At 49.1% G+C, this 19,735-nt stretch overlaps 1 protein-coding gene across 2 annotated transcripts in view; it reads right to left on the reverse strand.

Moving 5' to 3' along the window:
- Window positions 1-4,741: 4,741 nt before the first annotated feature.
- Window positions 4,742-19,735, reverse strand: part of ZNF277 (zinc finger protein 277) — a 101,810-nt gene continuing 86,816 nt past the window's right edge. The window contains exons 6-12 of one of the 2 annotated variants that reach the window (XM_029074235.2): window positions 19,357-19,467; window positions 18,784-18,916; window positions 15,817-15,884; window positions 15,408-15,504; window positions 11,774-11,816; window positions 10,896-11,070; window positions 4,742-5,103 (exon numbers count right to left, since the gene is read on the reverse strand). In XM_029074235.2, the coding sequence (XP_028930068.1) occupies window positions 4,917-5,103; window positions 10,896-11,070; window positions 11,774-11,816; window positions 15,408-15,504; window positions 15,817-15,884; window positions 18,784-18,916; window positions 19,357-19,467 (814 nt within the window). In that variant the 3' untranslated portion in view covers window positions 4,742-4,916. Of the gene's footprint in view, window positions 5,104-10,895; window positions 11,071-11,711; window positions 11,817-15,407; window positions 15,505-15,816; window positions 15,885-18,783; window positions 18,917-19,356; window positions 19,468-19,735 lie in introns of both variants that reach the window. The other variant, XM_039913343.1, reaches the window with a different exon arrangement.

Genomic DNA, 19,735 nt, shown 5'->3' on the forward strand with positions numbered 1-19,735 from the left:
AAGCCCCTCAGTGGGCAGGGATTGTCTCTGTTGCCAAATTGTACATTCCAAGCGCTTAATACAGTGCTCTGCACATAGTAAGTGCTCAATAAATATTATTGAATGAATGAGTGAATGAATGAATGCACTCCTCAGGATGACTCACAGCAGTTGGGTCAACTCTTCCCTAGCCCACATATTGCTTTATTGTGCCACCCTCTCAGTCAGACAAGTTTGTCATTGCATTTGTTAGCATGCCCTTCAATGTGGGAATTTGGCAGGTGGTCTCCCAGTGTTCATAGTGGTCACCTTCTGCCTTCAGTATGGGTGGATGGGTAATTTGGAAAGAGACATAGAGGTCCAGATCGATTAAAAAGCTTACTTAAAGTCATGCAGTAAGTTGAAGGCAGAGCCAGGGGGTGTACATTCACTTCCCAAATGCTGAGCCCCGTACTTTTCAATCTTTTATTTGAGAACCTCGCTCTGGGGCTGTGACCATTACTCTCTGAGTCATGAAAAGCCCCAACACACTGTCTTCTAGTCACATTACCCTATGGCTTGTATTTTTATTTTTGTATTTACCCCTTGCCTTGTTTTTTATGATTTTTGTTCTTGCTGTTTTCTTTTTTCCTTATATATCTCTAAAAACAATAATAATAATAATAATGGTATTTTTAAAGCACTTACTATGTGCCAAGAGCTAGGGCAGATACAAGGTAATCAAGTTGGACACAGTCCCTGTCCCATAGGGGCTCACATACCCCTTTTTACATTTTACTCCCCATTTTACAGATGAGGTGACTGAGGCACAGAGAAGTTATATGGCTTGCCCAAAGTCATACAGCAGACAAGTGGTGGGGCTGGGATTAGAACCCACATTCTCTGACTCCCAAGCCCATGCTCTTGCCAGTAGGCCATGCTGCTTCTCTGGGACAGGGACTGTGTCTAACCTGATTTACTTGTCTCCATTCCAGGGTTAGAACAGTGCCTAGCACATAGTAAGTGCCTAATGAATACCATAATTATTATTGTTATTATTAATACTACCATTATTACTGGTAGAACTCTATCCATCAAAAAGCCTGCTAGGCCAGGATGAAGACATAAAATAATATCTATAAGGTAAAAGTAAAATGTAAAAGTAAGCCATTTCTGAGCAGCAGAGATCCAATTGGTATCTGAAGCAAACTAACATACCCTCTTTTAGCACGCTCCTTCAGTAGAACTTGGAGTAGCGCCTGCTGGGCTGAAGAGTAATAATCAATGGCATATATTAAGCACTTTCTGTGTGCAGAACATTGTACTAAGCATTTGGGAGAATACGATACAGTTGGTAGATATGTTCCCTGCCCTCAAGGAGCTTACAGCCTAGAGGGGGAGACAGACATTAAATTATGGAAATATATCCATAAGGGTATAGGAGGGTGAGGGTGTATATCAAATATATAGCAAGTGTTTAAAGGGTACAGATATAAGTTCATAGGCAATGAAGAAGGGAAAATAGGGTAAAAGAGGCCTAAATTGAGACAGCCTCTTGGAGATAGGATTTTAATAAGACTTTGAAGGTGGGAAGAGTGTGTCAGGGGGAGGGGGTCTGTCAGATATGAAGCAGGAGGGAGTTCCAGATAGAGGGAGGGAGGACCTGAGCAAGGGGTCAGTGGCAAGATGGATGAGATCAAGATACAGTGAGTAGGTTGGCATCAGAGGAGCGAAATGTCTTAGGCTGGGATTTGTAATAGATCAGTGAGGAAAAGTAGGAGGGGGAGAATTGGTTGAGAGCTTAATGCTGATGGTAAGGAACTTCTGTTTGATGCAGAGGTGAATGGGCAACCACTGGAGGTTTTTGAGGGGTGGGGAGACAGGGACTGAATGGTTGGAGCTGGAGTCTATTGTTTTACCCCTGAGTTAGGCTGCCTTCCTAGAGCACTGGCTGCTGGAGCTCCATCACTGTGGATGGTACGACCATCCTTCCTGTCTCTCAGGCCCACAACCTCGGTGTCATCTTTGACTCGGCTCTCTCATTCACCCCACACATCCAATCTGTCACCAAAACCTGCCGGTCTCACCTTTATAGTATCGCCAAGATCTACCCTTTCCTCTCCACCCAAATGGCTCTTACTGCTACAGGCTCTCGTAATATCCCGGCTAGATTACTGTGTTAGCCTGCTCTCTGATCTCCCTTACTCCTCTCTCTCCCCACTCCAGTCTATTCTTCACTCTGCTGCCCGGCTCATCTTCCTGCAAAAACGCTCTGGGCGTGTCACTCCCCTTCTTAAAAACCTCCAGTGGTTGCCTATCAACCTCCGCCCAAAACAAAAACTTCTCACTCTAGGCTTAAAGGCTGTCACCTTGCCCCTTCCTACCTCTCCTCCCTTCTCTCTTTCTACTGCCCACCCCGCATGATCCGCTCCTCTGCCACCCACCTCCTCACCATCCCCCATTCTCGCTTATCCCGCCGTCGACACCTGGGCCACGTCCTCCCGTGGTCCTGGAACGCCCTCCCTCCGCACCTCCGCTGTGACCAATGGGTTCAGAACTTTCAGCAGGCACAGAGCAGCTCTTTTTTTCTAACCAGATTTGGTGGGGAACAGGAAACCCCATTACCCTCAATGGATTTATGCTGTCCTTTATCTGGGAGGCTGGGGAGTGATGACCTGGCAGGTATTAATACAGCTCCTTTCATCTCTCACTGCAGAGGGCATGTCTGTTGGGGTCCCCCTTGTACCAACCAGGGTCCAGGTTTGGGGGTGGAGCTGGAGTGCTGGGAGTACCCTAAGGGAGAGGATCCAGCTCAGCCATCACAGCTGGGGTGGCATGAGGGTCCTGTTGCCTGAATGGAGCTCCAGGGACAGTCCTAATCCAGGTCAGACAGGACCAGTGTGCCTCCCTCCCTTCTGAGACTAGCAGTCCAGCAATTTGTGGCTCAGATGGAGGAGCTAATATCCAGAGTCATTTTAAGGAGCCCAGAGAGCAGCTCAGTGAGGAATCTGTTCTGGATGGGTGGCTGAAGCCTCAAATTCTGAGATTATTGAACTCTCCCAGGCCCCAAAGTAGAAAAACTGTAATGGCAAAGGTGAGTGCTCTGATTTGGCAAGGAAACAGGACTAGGATGGTCATCAATGCCCTCACCCCAAGGCCCAGTCCGTCCCAGAATATCCTTCCAGCCAGTAAGCTGTGGGGGTATGCTGATTATGGCTATAAACTGTGAACCCCATATGACACAGGGACTGTGTTCAACCTGATTAGCTTGTATCTATCCCAGAGTACCTGGGACATGGGATCAGGTCATCACAGCTTCCACAGACCTTTCGGTCTGCATTTGAGGTTCTCTGCATGTAACCAATGTTGCTGAGGGGCTGGGGTAATGCCCTGGCCTAGTGAGACAGGTAGGTGAGATCTACAGATTGCTAGAGGGGATGTCCAAATATCATTTCTTAGAGGCAAAACAAGAAGCAGAGCCAGGCTAGATAGAAAACATGACATTTGTTAATCCCAAGGACACTGACCATGGGGAAGAGTAGCACAAGCAAAGGAATAACTGATGAGAAGAAGTGAGTGGGGGGGGAGTGGGTGGTGGTGGCAGGAGGGATGTTGCCAGGAAACAAGAAAAAAATGGTCTAAATGGTAAGAAGATAGGGGGAATCTTAAGCGCAGATGGAAAGTCTGAGTTCCCTCCAGTCCGTGGACCACAGACCTAAGAGCCCTGGAACTGGGGTTGAAAATAAAGGGGCTGAAGGTCTTTGAAGAGAAGGAGGGGCACTGGGCTTAGGAGGAGAGGGGAAGTTGTCCCCTAGCTCAGGGATCACTTACAGGATGACTCAACTGCTGTATTTCACCTTGCCTGTTTAGGTAGGAAATGTTACCTCATTAAGTATTTGTGTTCAATTAAACCATCTGTGATCTAGTTATCTTGTAGTGTCTTTTATGGTGGGGGGAGAGGGAGATGAACTAGGGAGATATGGGTTTCCAGAAAGGGAGAGTCCCCTATCTGTCATCTCTCTCCTCCGCCCTCGTTCCCCCAACTCTCCTGGAGCAGGTGCTCTACAGAACAGTGGTGGCTGTGACTGGAGAAGGATTGAAGAGATAACTTGTTGGAGGTCTCTATGGGAGGGGCCCTTCAGGTAGCCCCATCTCAAAAAGGGAAAAATCATGGAAGGTCTGAAACCCTGTGCTTACCATAGTTCCCAAACTTTAACAGGGACCACATGTACTCATAGCTGTGGCCTCAGGTCCGTGGCTTATTGGATAGAGCAGGGGTCTGGGAGTCAGAGGGACCTGGCTTCTAATTCTGGCTCGGTCACTTGCCTGCTGTGGCTTTGGGTAAGTCACCTCACTCCTCTATGCCTCAGTTCCCTCATTTGTGCGATGGGATTAAGACTGTGAGCCCCATTTGGGTCAGGGAGTGTGTCCAACCTGGTTCCCTTGTATCTACCCCAGTGCTTAGAACAATGCTTGGCATCTAGTAAGCACTTACCAAATACCATCATTAGGGGTGGTGAGGGAGGGAGGCTCCTGTTGGGATTAGCCTCTGAAGCTGGTGGCGGCCACAAGGTGCAGAGCCCAGACACTGGGGGAGGCTCCATGGGGTTTCCACCTCGCTACTGAGGACTTGGGAGGGTCTGTAGGGGAGGAAGTGCAGGTATTCCTGGCATGCTGCACTTCTATCTCATTTATCCTTATTGTGCTTCGCTCATTCCCAGGACCCCGGATAAAGGACAGAGTATACTAAAACAAATGAAGTTATAAATAAGCACATAGAAGCCACTGTGCAAAAATGAGATGGTCGCCTCCACCTCTTTATTTGTGCCTTCTTAGAAGCAAATCCATTTTTTGGAAGTTACTGTCCAATATGCACAGCTGACCCTGCTGACCCTTTGGGTAGGCTGAAACCTGCCAACAGGAATCCATGTTTAGTTCTCCCACTGTTGTAGCTTCTTTCAGCTGTCCAAGGCCCCTCCCTGAAGCAACTGGTTCAAAACACTGCTCTGTCTTAGAGCCTGCAGCCTGGAAACATCCTCGCTGATGACCGGTGCCTCCACACTGGTGTCTTCTGTAACTCGGTCCCCTTCCCCATCAGAGAGAGTGCACAGAAGGCTGTCGTTTTCATAGGTTGGGAAGTAGTACCTGGAACACAAGCACACAGGGGCTGGGCTTGCCCCCCAGGTAGCCCAACTCCTTCAGACCTATGAGAGAAAGCAAGCCCTTGCCCGCAGTATCTGCAGAATCTTCCATTAGTCAATCAATGGTGTTCATAGAGCACTTACTATATGCAGAGCACTTTACTAAGCACTTGGGAGAGTACAACAGAATTAGCAGAAACATTCCCTGCCCATACGAGTTTACAGTCTAGAGAGGAAGACAGTCATTAATATAAATAACACATAATTTAAAGATATGTTACACGAGTGTTGTGGAGTTTGGGTGGGGCAAATATCAAATGCCCAAATCTAAGTGCCCAGACGATGCAGAAGGGAGAGCAAGCCAAAAGAGGGCTTGATTGGAGAAGGCCTCTTGGTGGAGATGTGACCTTTGTAAAGAGATGATTCAGTCTGTCTCATCCCTGATGCTTTTTCCTCCACAATTTCCCAGCTCTGCCCTTCTTCCCCTTAATGGCCACCCCCTGGTTCAAGCTCTCAGCATCTCCAGACTACTGCCTCGACTACTTCCTGGTCTCCCTGTCCCTGACCTCTCCTCTTCAGTTGATCCTGTTTTTTGCTGCCCAGATCATCTTCCTAAAAAGCCATTTAGAACCCACTATTCACCCTCAAAATCCTCAAATTGTTACCCATCTCCCTTCACATCAAACAGAAACTTCTTTCTTACCATTGCTTTCAAAGCTCTCTACCAGTGTTCTCCATCTTACATATCTGATTTCTTCACTTACTACAACCCAGCCTGCACACTTTGCTCCCCCAAATGTGACCACCTAACTACCTCGCTCTTGACTCTCTCATCTCTGACTCCTTGTTCATACTTTTCCCCTAACCCAGAACATCTTCCCCCTAAAAACTGACCAACCCACATCTTTCCAGATCTCCCAAGTCCTCCTCAAAACCCTCCTTTACCCGATTAGTACCCACCTCCCCAGGTGGTGCTAATCAGCCATCTTCGGATTACGACTTGCCTCAGTTAAGTCATGATCTGAACAAAGCCCACAATTTGAAGGCTCCAACATTAGGCATGCACTTTCTCCTGCTCTGGCTGTCATCCAGACCAGATGCAGGTGCTTCCACACCAAGGGTCAATAAGGTGCTGGGAGATGTTCACTGAGGACAAACCCCTCTGTGGAGCAGGACATGCTTGAGGCGCTGGGCTAGAACAGCCCCAATGGGAGAGCTGCAGTACTGCTTCAGTTCTGGGTCCCCATCTATTCTCCACTTATACCCTCTCCCTTGGAGAACTTATTCGCACCCATGGCTTCAACTACCATTTCTATTCATATGATACCCACATCTACATCTCCAGCCCTGATCTCTCAACCTCTCTGCAGTCTCGCATTTCATCCTGCCTTCAAGACATCTCTACTGGATGTTTTCCTGGCATCTCAAATTTAACATATCTAAACCAGAACTCCTTATTTACCCACCCAAATCCTCTTCTTCTTCTGATTTTCCCATCGCTATAGACAGCAGGTAGACACCCTTCCTGTCTCTCAAGCCTGTAATCTTGGCATTATTGTTCAAACCTCTTTCTTCTTCAACCCACATATTCAGTCCATCACTAAATCCTGTCAGTTCAACCTCCATAACATTGCTAAAATCCACCCTTTCCTCTCCACCCAAACTACTACCACATTAATAATAATAATAATAATAATGTTGGTATTTGTTAAGCGCTTACTATGTGCCGAGCACTGTTCTAAGCGCTGGGGTAGACAGTGGGGAAACAGGTTGTCCCACGTGGGGCTCACAGTCTTAATCCCCATTTTACAGATGAGGGAACTGAGGCACAGAGAAGTTAAGTGACTTGCCCACAGTCACACAGCCGACAAGTGGCAGAGCTGGGATTCGAACTCATGAGCCCTGACTCCAAAGCCCGTGCTCTTTCCACTGAGCCACGCTGCTTCTCCACCTATCCTATCCTGCTTTGATTACTATATCAGCCTCCTTGCTGACCTCCCAGCCTCCTGTCTCTCCCAACTCCAGTCCATATTTCACTCCTCTGTGCAGATCATTTTTCTACAAAAACATTCCAGCCATATTTCCCCACTCCTCACAAACCTCCAGTGGTTGCTCATCCACTTGTGTATCCAACAGAAACTTCTTACCATTAGCTTTAAAGCACACTTTAAAGCACCTTGACCCTTCCTACCTCACCCCACTCCTCTCCCTACTACAACATAGTCTGCACACTAATGCCAATCCTCTCACTGTACTTCAATCTCATCTCTCTCGCTGCTGACCACTAGACTTCATCCTGCCTCTGGCCTGAAATGCCCTCCCTCTTCATATCTGACAGATATTCTTCCCACTTTCAAAGCCTTACTGAAGGCACATCTCCTCTAAGAGGCCTTCTCTAAGCCCTCCTTTCTTCTTCTCCCACTGCCTTCTGCGTTGCCTTGATTCCCTTAATTCATCCTCCTTCCCAGACTCACAGCACCTATGTAGATATCCATAATTTTTAATGTCTGCCTCCCCCTCTAGACTGTAAGCTTGTTGTGGGCATGGCATGTGTCTGTTATACTGTACTCTCCCAAGCGTTTAGTAGAGTGCTCTGCACACAGCAGGCACTCAATAAATACAATTGACTGACTGCTGGGGTTTTTGGCTGCCTGAAGGGTGAGGGGGAGGGCTGGGGATCAATTTCTCTGCCTTGGCCCCTGGCACCATACTGTCTCTGAGAAAAGGGTGCTGGGGACTGAAGCAGAGCTGCCCCAGACAATGGAGGAGCTAATGACCAGTCATCTGAGGAGCCCAGTGAGGGGTCCAGTGAGGAGCTCAGTGAAGGGCTTGGAGAGGAATCCAGGGAGGTGCCCAGTGGGTAACCCAGCAAGGAATCTGGTTCAGAGGAGTGGTTGTAGCCTCAAACTCTGAGACTACTGAACTCTCCCAGGACCCAAAGTATGAAAAAGCTTGGTGGCAGGGGTGAGTCCTCTTATTTGGCAAGGAAACAGGACCAGAATACTCCCCAAGCTTGGTGTTGGGAGGGGATGGTTCAAAGGGCAGAATCTATCACAGTTGCAGGAAATTCTGTTCTGCAAATTGCATCTAGATCCTGCAGCCCTGCTCAGGCTCTCCCAGGACATTCAGGCCTCTCAAAATGAAGTGGAGGCGGCGTTTCCAGGATGGCTGGTCTAGGTGGCCAGAAGGCTCAATGGCTAGCTCAGTGGGTACTCTCCTGGCATCTGGCAATGGGGACCCTAACCCAACCAGTCCCAGCCAGTGACCTTGAGTTGGGTCAGCTCCTGGGTCGGACCAGTTAACTCCCATTCTCTCCTGGACCCCCTCCAATCTGGCTTCCGTCCCCTCCACTCTACCGAGACTGCTCTCTCTAAGGTCACCCATGACCTCCTTCTTGCCAAATCCAATGGCTCCTACTCCATTCTAATCTTCCTTCCTTTCATTCATTCATTCAATAGTATTTATTGAGCGCTTACTATGTGCAGAGCACTGTACTAAGCGCTTGGGATGAACAAGTCGGCAACAGATAGAGACAGTCCCTGCCGTTTGACGGGCTTACAGTCTAATCGGGGGAGACGGACAGACAAGAACAATGGCAATAAATAGAGTCAAGGGGAAGAACATCTCGTAAAAACAATGGCAACTAAATAGAATCAAGGTGATGTACAATTCATTAACAAAATAAATAGGGTAACAAAAATATATACAGTTGAGCGGACGAGTACAGTGCTGTGGGGATGGGAAGGGAGAGGTGGAGGAGCAGAGGGAAAAGGGGAAAAAGAGGGTTTAGCTGCGGAGAGGTAAAGGGGGGATGGCAGAGGGAGTAGAGGGAGAAGAGGAGCTCAGTCTGGGAACGCCTCTTGGAGGAGGTGAGTTTTGAGTAGGGTTTTGAAGAGGGAAAGAGAATCAGTTTGGCGGAGGTGAGGAGGGAGGGCGTTCCAGGACCGCGGGAGGACGTGACCCAGGGGTCGACGGCGGGATAGGCGAGACCGAGGGACGGTGAGGAGGTGGGCAGAACATGCTTTTTATCCACACTCCTGGGGACAGAACAGAGAGGCACTAAACAATCAACTGTATTTTTTGAGCCCTTACTGTATGTAGAGCACTGCATTAAGCATTTGGGAGAGTACAATATAGCAGATTTGGTAGATTCCTTGACCTCTCAGCTGCCTTTGACACTGTCGACCATCCCCTCCTCCTCCACACCTTATCTCACCTCGGCTTCACGGACTCCGTCCTCTCCTGGTTCTCCTCTTATCTCTCTGGCCGGTCATTCTCGGTCTCCTTCGCAGGCGTCTCCTCCCCCTCCCATCCTTTAACTGTTGGAGTTCCTCAAGGGTCAGTTCTTGGCCCTCTTCTGTTCTCCATTTACACTCAATTCTCCATTTACACTCACTCCCTTGGTGAACTCATTCGCTCTCACGGCTTTGACTACCATCTCTACGCAGATGACACGCAGATCTACATCTCTGCCCCTGTCCTCTCCCCTTCCCTTCAGGCTCGCATCTCCTCCTGCCTCCAGGATGTCTCCGCCTGGATGTCAGCCCACCACCTAAAACTCAACATGAGCAAGACTGAGCTCCTCATCTTCCCTCCCAAGCCCGGTCCTCTCCCAGACTTCCCTATCACCGTGGATGGTACGACCATCCTTCCCATCTCTCAGGCCCGCAATCTCGGTGTCATCTTTGACTCGTCTCTCTCGTTCACCCCACACATCCTATCCGTTACCGAGACCTGCCGGTTTCACCTTTACAATATCGCCAAGATTCGCCCTTTCCTCTCCACCCAAACGGCTACCTTACTGCTACAGGCTCTTGTTATATCCCGGCTAGACTACTGTGTCAGCCTTCTCTCTGATCTCCCTTCCTCCTCTCTCGCCCCGCTCCAGTCTATTCTTCACTCCGCTGCCCGGCTCATCTTCCTGCAGAAACGATGTGGGCATATCACTCCCCTTCTTAAACACCTCCAGTGGTTGCCTATCAACCTCCGCTCCAAACAAAAACTCCTCACTCTAGGCTTCAAGGCTCTCCATCACCTTGCCCCTTCCTACCTCTCCTCCCTTCTCTCTTTCTTCTGCCCACCCCACACACTCTGCTCTTTTGCCGCCCACCTCCTCACCGTCCCTCGGTCTCGCCTATCCCGCCGTCGACCCCTGGGCCACGTCCTCCTGCGGTCCTGGAATGCCCTCCCTCCTCACCTCAATCTAATTCTCTTCCCCTCTTCAAATCCCTACTTAAAACTCACCTCCTCCAGGAGGCCTTCCCAGACTGAGCTCCCCCCTTCCCTCTCCTCCTCCCCACTCCCATCCCACCCCCTCAGCACTGTACTTGTCCGCTTGACTGTATATATCTTTATCATCCTATTTATTTTGTTTATTTTGTTTAATGAGATGTACATCACCCTGATTCTATTTAGTTGGCATTGTTTTATGTGATGTTCTTCCCCTTGACTCTATTTAATGCCATTGTTCTTGTCTGCCTGTCTCCCCCGATTAGACTGTAAGCCCGTCAAATGGCAGGGACTGTCTCTGTTGCCGACTTGTTCATTCCAAGCGCTTAGTATAGTGCTCTGCACATAGTAAGCACTCAATAAATACTATTGAATGAATATTGAATGAAAATCTAGGTGGGAGTGGAGCCCAAGTCAGCCCCATGTCTCCCCTACCTCCCGGATGGCAAAACACCTTGCTCCCCTCAGGCTCCTCCTAGTGCTACACAATACCTGGAATGATCAGAAACAGAGGTGTAGTGGGGTCTCCCATGCCAGGAAAGCCGAAATGGGAGGACAAACACTCACTGAGGCTGGTCCCAGGTGTGCTGGTCTGGTAGCGACAGCAGATGTCCGGCCTCCTCCATGTGGTCCCTCAGGTCGGCCTTGGAGCTGAAGCTCTCCTGGCAGCCGTAGCATTGCCCCTGGTGTGCTGCCCGCCGGATAAAGTTGACCAGCTTCACTTGTTGGTAGAAGTTTAGACCTGTGACCCAGTGGAAGAGGGTATAGTCGTCAGGTGGCCTGGGTGCAGGCCATGGCGCTATCAGGAATGGCCAGGTGTTCAGCAGAAATATTTGCCTGACCTGATTCACCTGTATAGCAAGGCTCCGCTCACCCCATCCTCACCCCATCCCTCCCTGCAGCACTGCTGGGATCATGTTGTCAGGTCAGGGTTGCTGCCCATTGCCTCCGATTACATACCTGGTGGCTTGAGCAGTGTGGGTGCTGGGCACCTTCCTGTCCAGGGTCTCTGCCCCACTAACTAGAAGGCCCTGTCCTCATCCTGCCTGGGCTATGAGGGGATATTCTCAGCTCTGGGTGGCTATGAGGCCTGGGAGACCACGGTGGGAGGCCTGGTGGCTCCTTCCAACAGAGCCAGGCTCAGCTTGACTCTGGGAGGTCTGGGTGGATGCCCCCTTACCCCCTCGGGCACAGAGCTTTGCTTCCAGCCCCCTTCCATACATGACCTGTCTGTGGGACATGGAGCTAGTGACTGATCATGTGAAAGGTTCAAGGCCCATCACCCCCTAGTCCTGGCAGCTAAACTCCAAAGAAGACATAATTATAACCCAAACAATCCCCTGAACCCTCTGAGAGAGCCCCCAGAAGATCCCAGAGGCCAACCTTCTGGCAGTCTCTGAAGCAAGCAGCCCATACATCAGCAGTGTCCCCGAGGATGAACTCACCGAGCTCAGACTTGATTTTGTGGAGATCAAATGCATGGACATCCTGCAAAACAACACTTCAGGGTCAGGAGGACTGCCTTCTTCCTCTGGCTGAAATTCAGGAGTGGATCCTGACCAGGCAGTTGAAGTCTGTAGAAACTCAGCTTTACTTTCCCCTTTCCCTTTACTCAGTTCCTGCCCCTCTTGGAGCAGGTTGGCAGTTTGGAGGAAGCAGTTCCTACCTGCATTTCTGTGAGCCAACCAAAGGGATCCACAGTCACTAAAGGGAGTCTCCACTTCTGTCCTAAGAAGTCTTCACAGGCAAATCTCCATCCTGTGTTTTAGTTTTCTCTCAAACCAGTCTAACAGGGACCACCTGTCCCTCAGCCCCCAACACCAACTCTGAGTGAAACCTTCACTTTGCTGCCGTTTCTGTTCCATGCATGCCCAACTAGTCAGTTGATGTGAAGCAGCGTGGCTCAGTGGAAAGAGCACGGGCTTGGGAGTCAGAGGTCATGGGTTCGAATCCCAGCTCTACCACTTGTCAAGTGTGTTGGCAAGTCATTTAACTTCTCTGTGCCTCAGTTACCTCATCTGTAAAATGGGGATGAAGACTGTGAGCCCCACGTGGGACAACCTGAATACCCTGCATCTACCCCAGCGCTTAGAACAGCACTCTGCACATAGTAAGCGCTTAACAAATACCAACATTATTATTATTATTTTGTGAAAACTCTTCACACTTATTCTTCGGGACCATGGATCCCACCTTATTCCTCTTGAAACCCTTATTCTCTAATGCCTATCTAGAACCTCCCCCATCCCTGGCACCCCCCTAACATACACACACATACATACATATACACAGATGCAAGTACAAACACACACACACCATTCCCCCTACCCCCTCCCTGCCACCCCGCCACCACCAGCAGACAGCTTTATTATCCAACTGCTTCAAATTAAAATAATTCTGGGTTTCAAATTGACACTTGTTCCCCAGACTCAATTCATCCCCAGATCAGCTGCCACACAAGCAGCGTATCCACAGAAACCAATAAAAACTGTTTGGATGGCTTCTCTTCCTTTTAGTGAATACCACAGGGCTGAGATTGATAGGTGGCCACTAGCCAAACATGTTCACAGCTCTCTCAGTTTCTCTTCATGCAGGGAATGGAGTGTTGTGTTGTGTCAGTTTGAAAAGAACTGACAGAAGCAACACCCAAAGCCCACAGCTGCAGGCCAGGTTACAGGCTTGCCTGTTGTGGAGGAGGAAGGGGATTCTGGTAAATGTGACAGACAGGTACTACGGGTGGGCTAGACCCACACAGCTCCAGAGAGCTCACTGGGCTTGAAGAAGTGGAATGGGTCACCACAACTCTGAGATGTAGCGGCCACTGATTATCTCCGAGGACCCTCTGCTCCCATCAGTCTGCCAGCATCTAATTTGGAAACTGCTGTCCTAGACCATCCAGCCCCGAAGCCCAACCACATGTACAAAGGTACTTCACAAATACACATGATGATGAAGGAAGAGACCATGGCAGTTCAACTGTGTGACCCTAAGTAACTTAACTTCTCTGTGCCTCAGTTTCATCACCTGTAAAATGGGGAGAAAATACCTGTTTTCCCTCCCCCTTAGACCGTGAGCTTCACGTGGAACGGCACTGAGCTGATCTGATTATCCTATATCTATCCTAGTGCTTAGCATAGGACCTGGCACCTCATAGGCACTCAGCAAATATTATAATTATGATTATTATTGCTACTACTGTCATTAACTCAGGCAGCACTACTTATCTGGGAGTGTTAGGGAATAAAAGGGGAGGTGGCACAGACAGGCCACATCCTGGGCAGAGGGGCCAGGAGAACAAGCTCTAGCCCGGCAGGGCAACATCCCCTTTCCCTACCCACATGCTTAATCACAGGGGTGGACACCCAAGGTGCCCTATTGGGGGAGGAATAACATTGAGATGGCCTTGGTGAGGGAGGTTCTCCCTTTCATTCATTCATTCAATAGTATTTATTGAGTACTTACTATGAGCAGAGCACTGTACTAAGCATTTGGAATGTACAATTTGGCAACAAATAGAGACAATCCCTGCCCAATGACAGGCTTACAGTCTAACTGGGGGAGACAGACGGACAAAAACAAGACAACCTAATCACAATAAATACAATCAAGGGGATGTACACCTCATTAACAAAATAAACGGTAATAAAAATATATAAATGAGCACAGTGCTGGGGGAGGGGAAGGGAGAGGGGGAGGAGCAGAGGGAAAGGGGGCTTAGCTGAGGGGAGGGGAAGGGGGGAAGGGGGAGAGAGCAGAGGGCGGAGGGGGAGCAGAGAGGGAGCAGAGGGAGCAGAGGGAAAAGGGAAAGCTGTCTGGGAAGGCCTCTTGGAGGAGGTGAGCTCTCAGTAGGGTTTTGAAGAGGGGAAGAGAGTTAGTTTGGCAGAGGTGAGGAGGGAGGGCATTCTAGGACAGCAGTAGGACGTGGGCCAGAGGTCGACGGCAGGATAGGCGTGAAGGGGGATGGTGAGGAGGTGAGCTGCAGAGGAGTGGAGATTGCGGGGTGGGCAGTAGAAAGAGAGAAGGGAGGTAAGGTAGGAGGGGGCAAGGTGATGGAGAGCCTTGAAGCCCAGAGTGAGAAGTTTTTGTTTTTTGTTGAAGCCCAGAGTGAGAAGTTTTTGTTTTTTGAGGAGGTTGATAGGCAACCACTGGAGGATTTTAAGGAGGCGAATGACATGCCCAGAGTGTTTCTGCAGGAAGATGATCTGGGCAGTGGAATGAAGAACAGACTGGAGTGGGGAGAGAAAGGAGGAAGGGAGATCAGAGAGAAGGATGACACAATAATCCAGCCGGGATATTATGAGAGCTTGTACCTTTACGGGGCACAGCTCCCCAAGATATTAGCAGTAGAGTGGAATGTGTTTAAAGCACTAGGGAGACCTTGAAACAATGTAGAGAGGAACTTGCTGTGTCAACTGGGCAATGACTTGGAGACTGGGCAATGACTTGGAGCCCAGAGAGATATGGGCAGGGCTGGCCAATGGGAGCTGTCTTGAGAATTCTCTGAAAGTGACCAGAAATGTGCAGTGGTGAAAATGATGACTTTTACATAGGGAGAGTCTCATTGTAGTGGTCATGCCATGCATACAGAAGATGCAAATGCTTGTTAAACCTGTGTCAATGATGGGGGAGAAGGAAATGACCAACATCGCTCTGCCCTCTGAGTGGTGCTCATGCGAATCTCGGGGGGATAAAAAGTAGGCCTGGCAAACTCCCCTACAGCAGGTTTTCTACAACGATTTTTTTACAGCATCATTTTTCTGGTCATTCTGCTGGGGATGGAAAAGGGTCAGCAGTTCACCTAGGCAATAAACTCAGCTCTATTCTCCTAAAGGGCTTGCTGGCTGTTGGATAACTTAGAGCTGCCCTGGGCCAGTACCCAAACACTACTGGTGTTACCTGAGGATGCGGGTTGGGGAGGGGAAATGGGAGAAAAGGAGAAGGGTTCCTGGCCGCTCCTGTGAACAGGCGCCAAATCCATCCTTGGATGACCCAGGCCCTCGTTCCTGTCCCACAATCACATGGGACTCACAACTGGCTGGGACTGAGGGCACAGAAGGATTCAGAAGGGGCATGCCTCACCTGCATGTGGCCGTGTAGCTTGTCGGTGGTGTCGGCTTGCTCCTCACAGAACAGACAAACAGCACAAACAGGATGCTCCTCCCAGTCAGACCAGTCCCTGTGGGAGAGACGGTGGAGGGCACAGTCAGCCACCTCCAGGGAAGGGCCGGGCTGAGGTCATGGCCAGCACCTGATCTGGAGCATCTCCTCCTAGGGACTCCCACCCACCTTCACCAGGCACAGAGGCGATTTTCTAACAACTAGTTGTGAACCGGAGAGGTTCTACTGCTTTAAGGGCAGGGCTTGGGCAGTGAGTGGAGCTGAGTCTCTAGTTGGGGCTGGTATTGATTTCTGTCTCAGCTGCAGGAAGGTTCCTCTGCTGCAGGACACCTAGAACCGAGGGTTCTAGCAGGGAATTATCACTTCTTACTCTTCCTGCAGGTCCAGCAGCTCCCGATCATCTTCTGACTGAACTTCTTCCCAGGATTTCCCCAGTTCCTGTACAAAGTGGACATCAGAGGCAAAAGGTGATGTTAGGAGGCCAGAGAAGCCTGCACAAAGATCCAAGATGGTGGGAGCGGGGAGGGGAGCCCAGGAGATAGCAGCAAGAGAGCCCCTCATCCTCCCTTCAATCACTAATAGGGTTTGGGTACTGTGGGGTCCAAACCAGAGTTCTGGTCAGCTAAGCAAATCAGTGTCCATTCTCACACCATACATACAAAATGACTGTAATAATAATAATGGTGGCATTTATTGAACACCCTACTAAGCATTGAGGTAATCAATCAATCAATCAATCATATTTATTGAGTGCTTACTGTATGCAGGGCACTGTACTACATGCTTGGGAGAGAACAATACAACATTATAACAGACACATTACCAGCCCACAACAAGCTTACAGTCTAAAAGGGGGGACAGACATTAATATAAATAAAATTACAGATATTGCAAAAGTGCTGTGGGGATGGGGATGGTAATGGTGAATAAAGGGAGCAGGTCAGGGTGATGCAGAAGGGAGTGGGAAAAGAGGAAATTAGTCAGGGAAGGCCTCTTGGAGAAGATGGAAATGAAAAGAGAGAGAATTCCAGACCAGAGACAGGACATGGGCAAGAGGTCAGCGGCAAGATAGACGAGATCAAGGTAGAGTGAATAAGTTGGATATTCAATAGGGAGCAGAGTGTGAAGGCTGGGTTGTAGTAGGAGAGCAGCAAGGTGAGGTAGGAGAAGCAATGTGTTTTAAATGTTTTAAAGCCAACGGTAAGGAGTTTCTGTTTGATGCCAAGGTAGATGGGCAACCACAGGAGTTTTAGGGGAGTGGGGAAACATGGCCTGAACATTTTTGTAGAAAAATGATCCAGGCAGCAGAGTGAAATATATACTGGACAGGGTGATACAGGAGGCAGGGAGGTCAGAAAGGAGACTGATATGGTAATCAAGATGGGATACGATAAGTGCTTGGATTAATGCGGTTAGCAGTTTGCATGGAGAGGAACGGATAGATTTTAGTGATGTTGTGAAGGTCAAACTGACAGGATTTAATGATGGATTGAATATGTGGGTTGAATGAGACAGAGAAGTCAAGGATAACACCAAGATTATGGGCTTGTGAGACAGGAAGGATGGTGCCCTCTACAGTGATATGGGAAGGGACAGGGTTTGGGTGGGAAGATAGGGAGTTCTCTTTATGATGTATTAAGCTTGAGGTGACGGTGGGACATCCAAGTAGATACGTCTTGAAGGCAACCCACGTCCCCTGACTCCCAAGTCTGTGCTTTTGTCACTAGGCCATGCTGTTTCTCTAAGATGATCAAAGAATTACAAGATTACAAAGAAGCAGCATTGCTTAATGGGTAGGGTATGGTTCTGGAAGTCAAAAGGACCTGAGTTCTAATCTCAGCTCTGCCACTTGTCTGCTGTGGGACTTTGGGCAAGTCACATAACTTCTCTGTGCCTCAGTTCCCTCAACTGTAAAATGGGGATCAATACTGTGAACCCCATGTGAGACAGGGACTGTGTTCAACCTGATTAGCTTGTATCTATCCCAGCTCTTAGTACAGAGCCTGGTACACAGTAAGCGCTTAACAAATACCATTAAAAAGAAATCAGACACAGTCCCTGCCCAATATGTGCTCACAGTTTAAGTGGAAGAGGGGAGATCAGGTATTGAATACTCACTTTACAGATGAGGAAACTGAGGTACAGAAAAATTGACTTGCTGAGATCACAGAGCAGACAAGTGGCAGAACCTAATAGACCTGCAGACCCGAGCTATTTCCACTAGGCCGTGCTGTTTCTCATTCAGTACTCAATGAATACAGATGAATAAATGAATAAAAAGGATAAGCAATGCTAATCCATCTGTGAAATGTAGAAGAGTAAGGAGTAAAGAGAGGCAGAGAAAGCAAGAACCAAATTAGGCTCTGCGTGTATGGGACAGGGGATGGGGGCTGCATCTCTCTTTCCCAAAGGGGTCAGTTCTACCATTCAAATATCTCTGAGGACCCCAGGCCCAGCCTAGGACCAGCAGCTCTGGGCTGCATTTACAGAAGGTAACTGAACTTGCATGGGAGATGATGGGGGGGAAGAGGCGGATGACTGTGTTTCAGTTTCCTCCTCAGTAAAATAGGAATAACATCATCTTCCTACCTCATAGGGATTTCATGAAAATAAAACAAGATCTAGGCTGTGGAAATGCTTTGGGAAAATTAAAAAAAAAAAAACAAAACAAAAACCTTTACTAATTTGAGGTCTCATCTATGTCTCTATTGCTGAATTGCAGTTTCCAAGCACTTAGTACAGTGCTTTGCACACAGGAAGTGCTCAACAAATATAATTGAATGAACGAACCCCTCCTCACCTCTTCAGAGTGGGTTATTTTCCTGACACATTGGTGGTCCCGGGAAAGCTGGGGTAGGCAAGGGTAATAAGTTCTGACAGTGGGGAATTCTCTATGCTGGGTGACGATCTGCTTTTCCTGAATTCAATAATGAGCCAAAATAGCTGCTTTGGAAACATCGATGCTGCCAAGGAAATAATCCTGGAAAGGTCCTTGACTCAGGTTTGGGTGGAGGGAGGGCCTGGTATGGAGGACCAGAGATGGTTGGGCTGAGATTTCAATCAATGGCATTTTTTGAGTGTTTACTGGGTGCACAGAACTGGACTAAGTGCTTGGGAAAGTACAACAGAAAAAGAGTTGATAGACACATTTCCTGTGAGGAGGAGCTGACAGTCTAGGAGGGGAACAGAGATGCAAATAGAATACAGATGGACATGTATACCTAAGTGCTGTGGGTCTGGATGTGGGGGGATGGTGAATATCAAAATGCTTAAGGGGAAAAAGATCCATTTGCAGAGCTCTGTGATCAGTCCCCCAGGCTGGGAGAACAAGTCTTACCAAATAATTGATAATATAAAATTGGTCATAGTCCCTGTTCTTCGCGTTAATCCGGCGGTGCTGCTTCTTTCGCATGTGATCTTTCAGGGTATTTTTGTCTCTAAATGTCTTTTCACAGTACAGGCACTGCAGGCTGTGAGATAAATAGGAACGAAGGATTGCATTCTTCTGTGTTGGTGCTGCATGATCTGGGCCTGCTTCCCCAGCCTGTTCTGCAGCCTCTGGAAGGAGGGCGGTCACCCAGCTATCCCACTTAATGTCACTGGGACTGCCCAGGGTCAGGATGGGGCTAGAGAGAGAAGGCAAACCAATCACCCCTTGGGGAGTCAGCAAGCTGCTGATTTGGCCTGCTGGACCCTTGGGCTGCTGGGCTGCGGCTCCCTCCCTGGGGTGTATTTTAAGGGAAAAGATGGCATGTGGGATTGGCAGTCCCTCGAGGCAAGACCTGAGGTGGGGAGCGCAGTGCGGCAGAGTGGCCACCTTTGTGGTGTCCACAGGCAGCACTGACTATATCATCACCCCAGCCCAAACTTGCGACCAAACAGGCAGGTACGACTCCCTGGAGACAATGACCTGTCAAGCTTCTCCTGGAGAGTAGCGAGGAACTCCCGGCAGTGCACAATGTTGTCGGGCAGCCCCATGTTGAAGTCGTGCTCTCTCGCCATGTGGTTGAGAAGGACGGACCTGGGGACAAAGGGGAGTGGCCACCCCCATCCAGGTGAGTCTGGGTCCTGGCTGAGAACTAAGAAAATCTCAAGGTCCCTCCTGCTTTTTTTGCTCAGGGTCACCTCCCAATTCCCACTCCCTGTCCATGTTCTGCCACCTCCACCCTGAGCCCAATACCCAACTCTCATCCCGGACAGCTCTGCCACTTGTCGGCTGTGCCTGTGGGCAAGTCACTTAACTTCTCTGTGCCTCAGTTCCCTCATCTGTAAAATGGGGATTAAGACTG

Source organism: Ornithorhynchus anatinus, chromosome 10, assembly GCF_004115215.2.
Source record: "Ornithorhynchus anatinus isolate Pmale09 chromosome 10, mOrnAna1.pri.v4, whole genome shotgun sequence".
Taxonomy (NCBI): Eukaryota; Metazoa; Chordata; class Mammalia; order Monotremata; family Ornithorhynchidae; genus Ornithorhynchus; species Ornithorhynchus anatinus.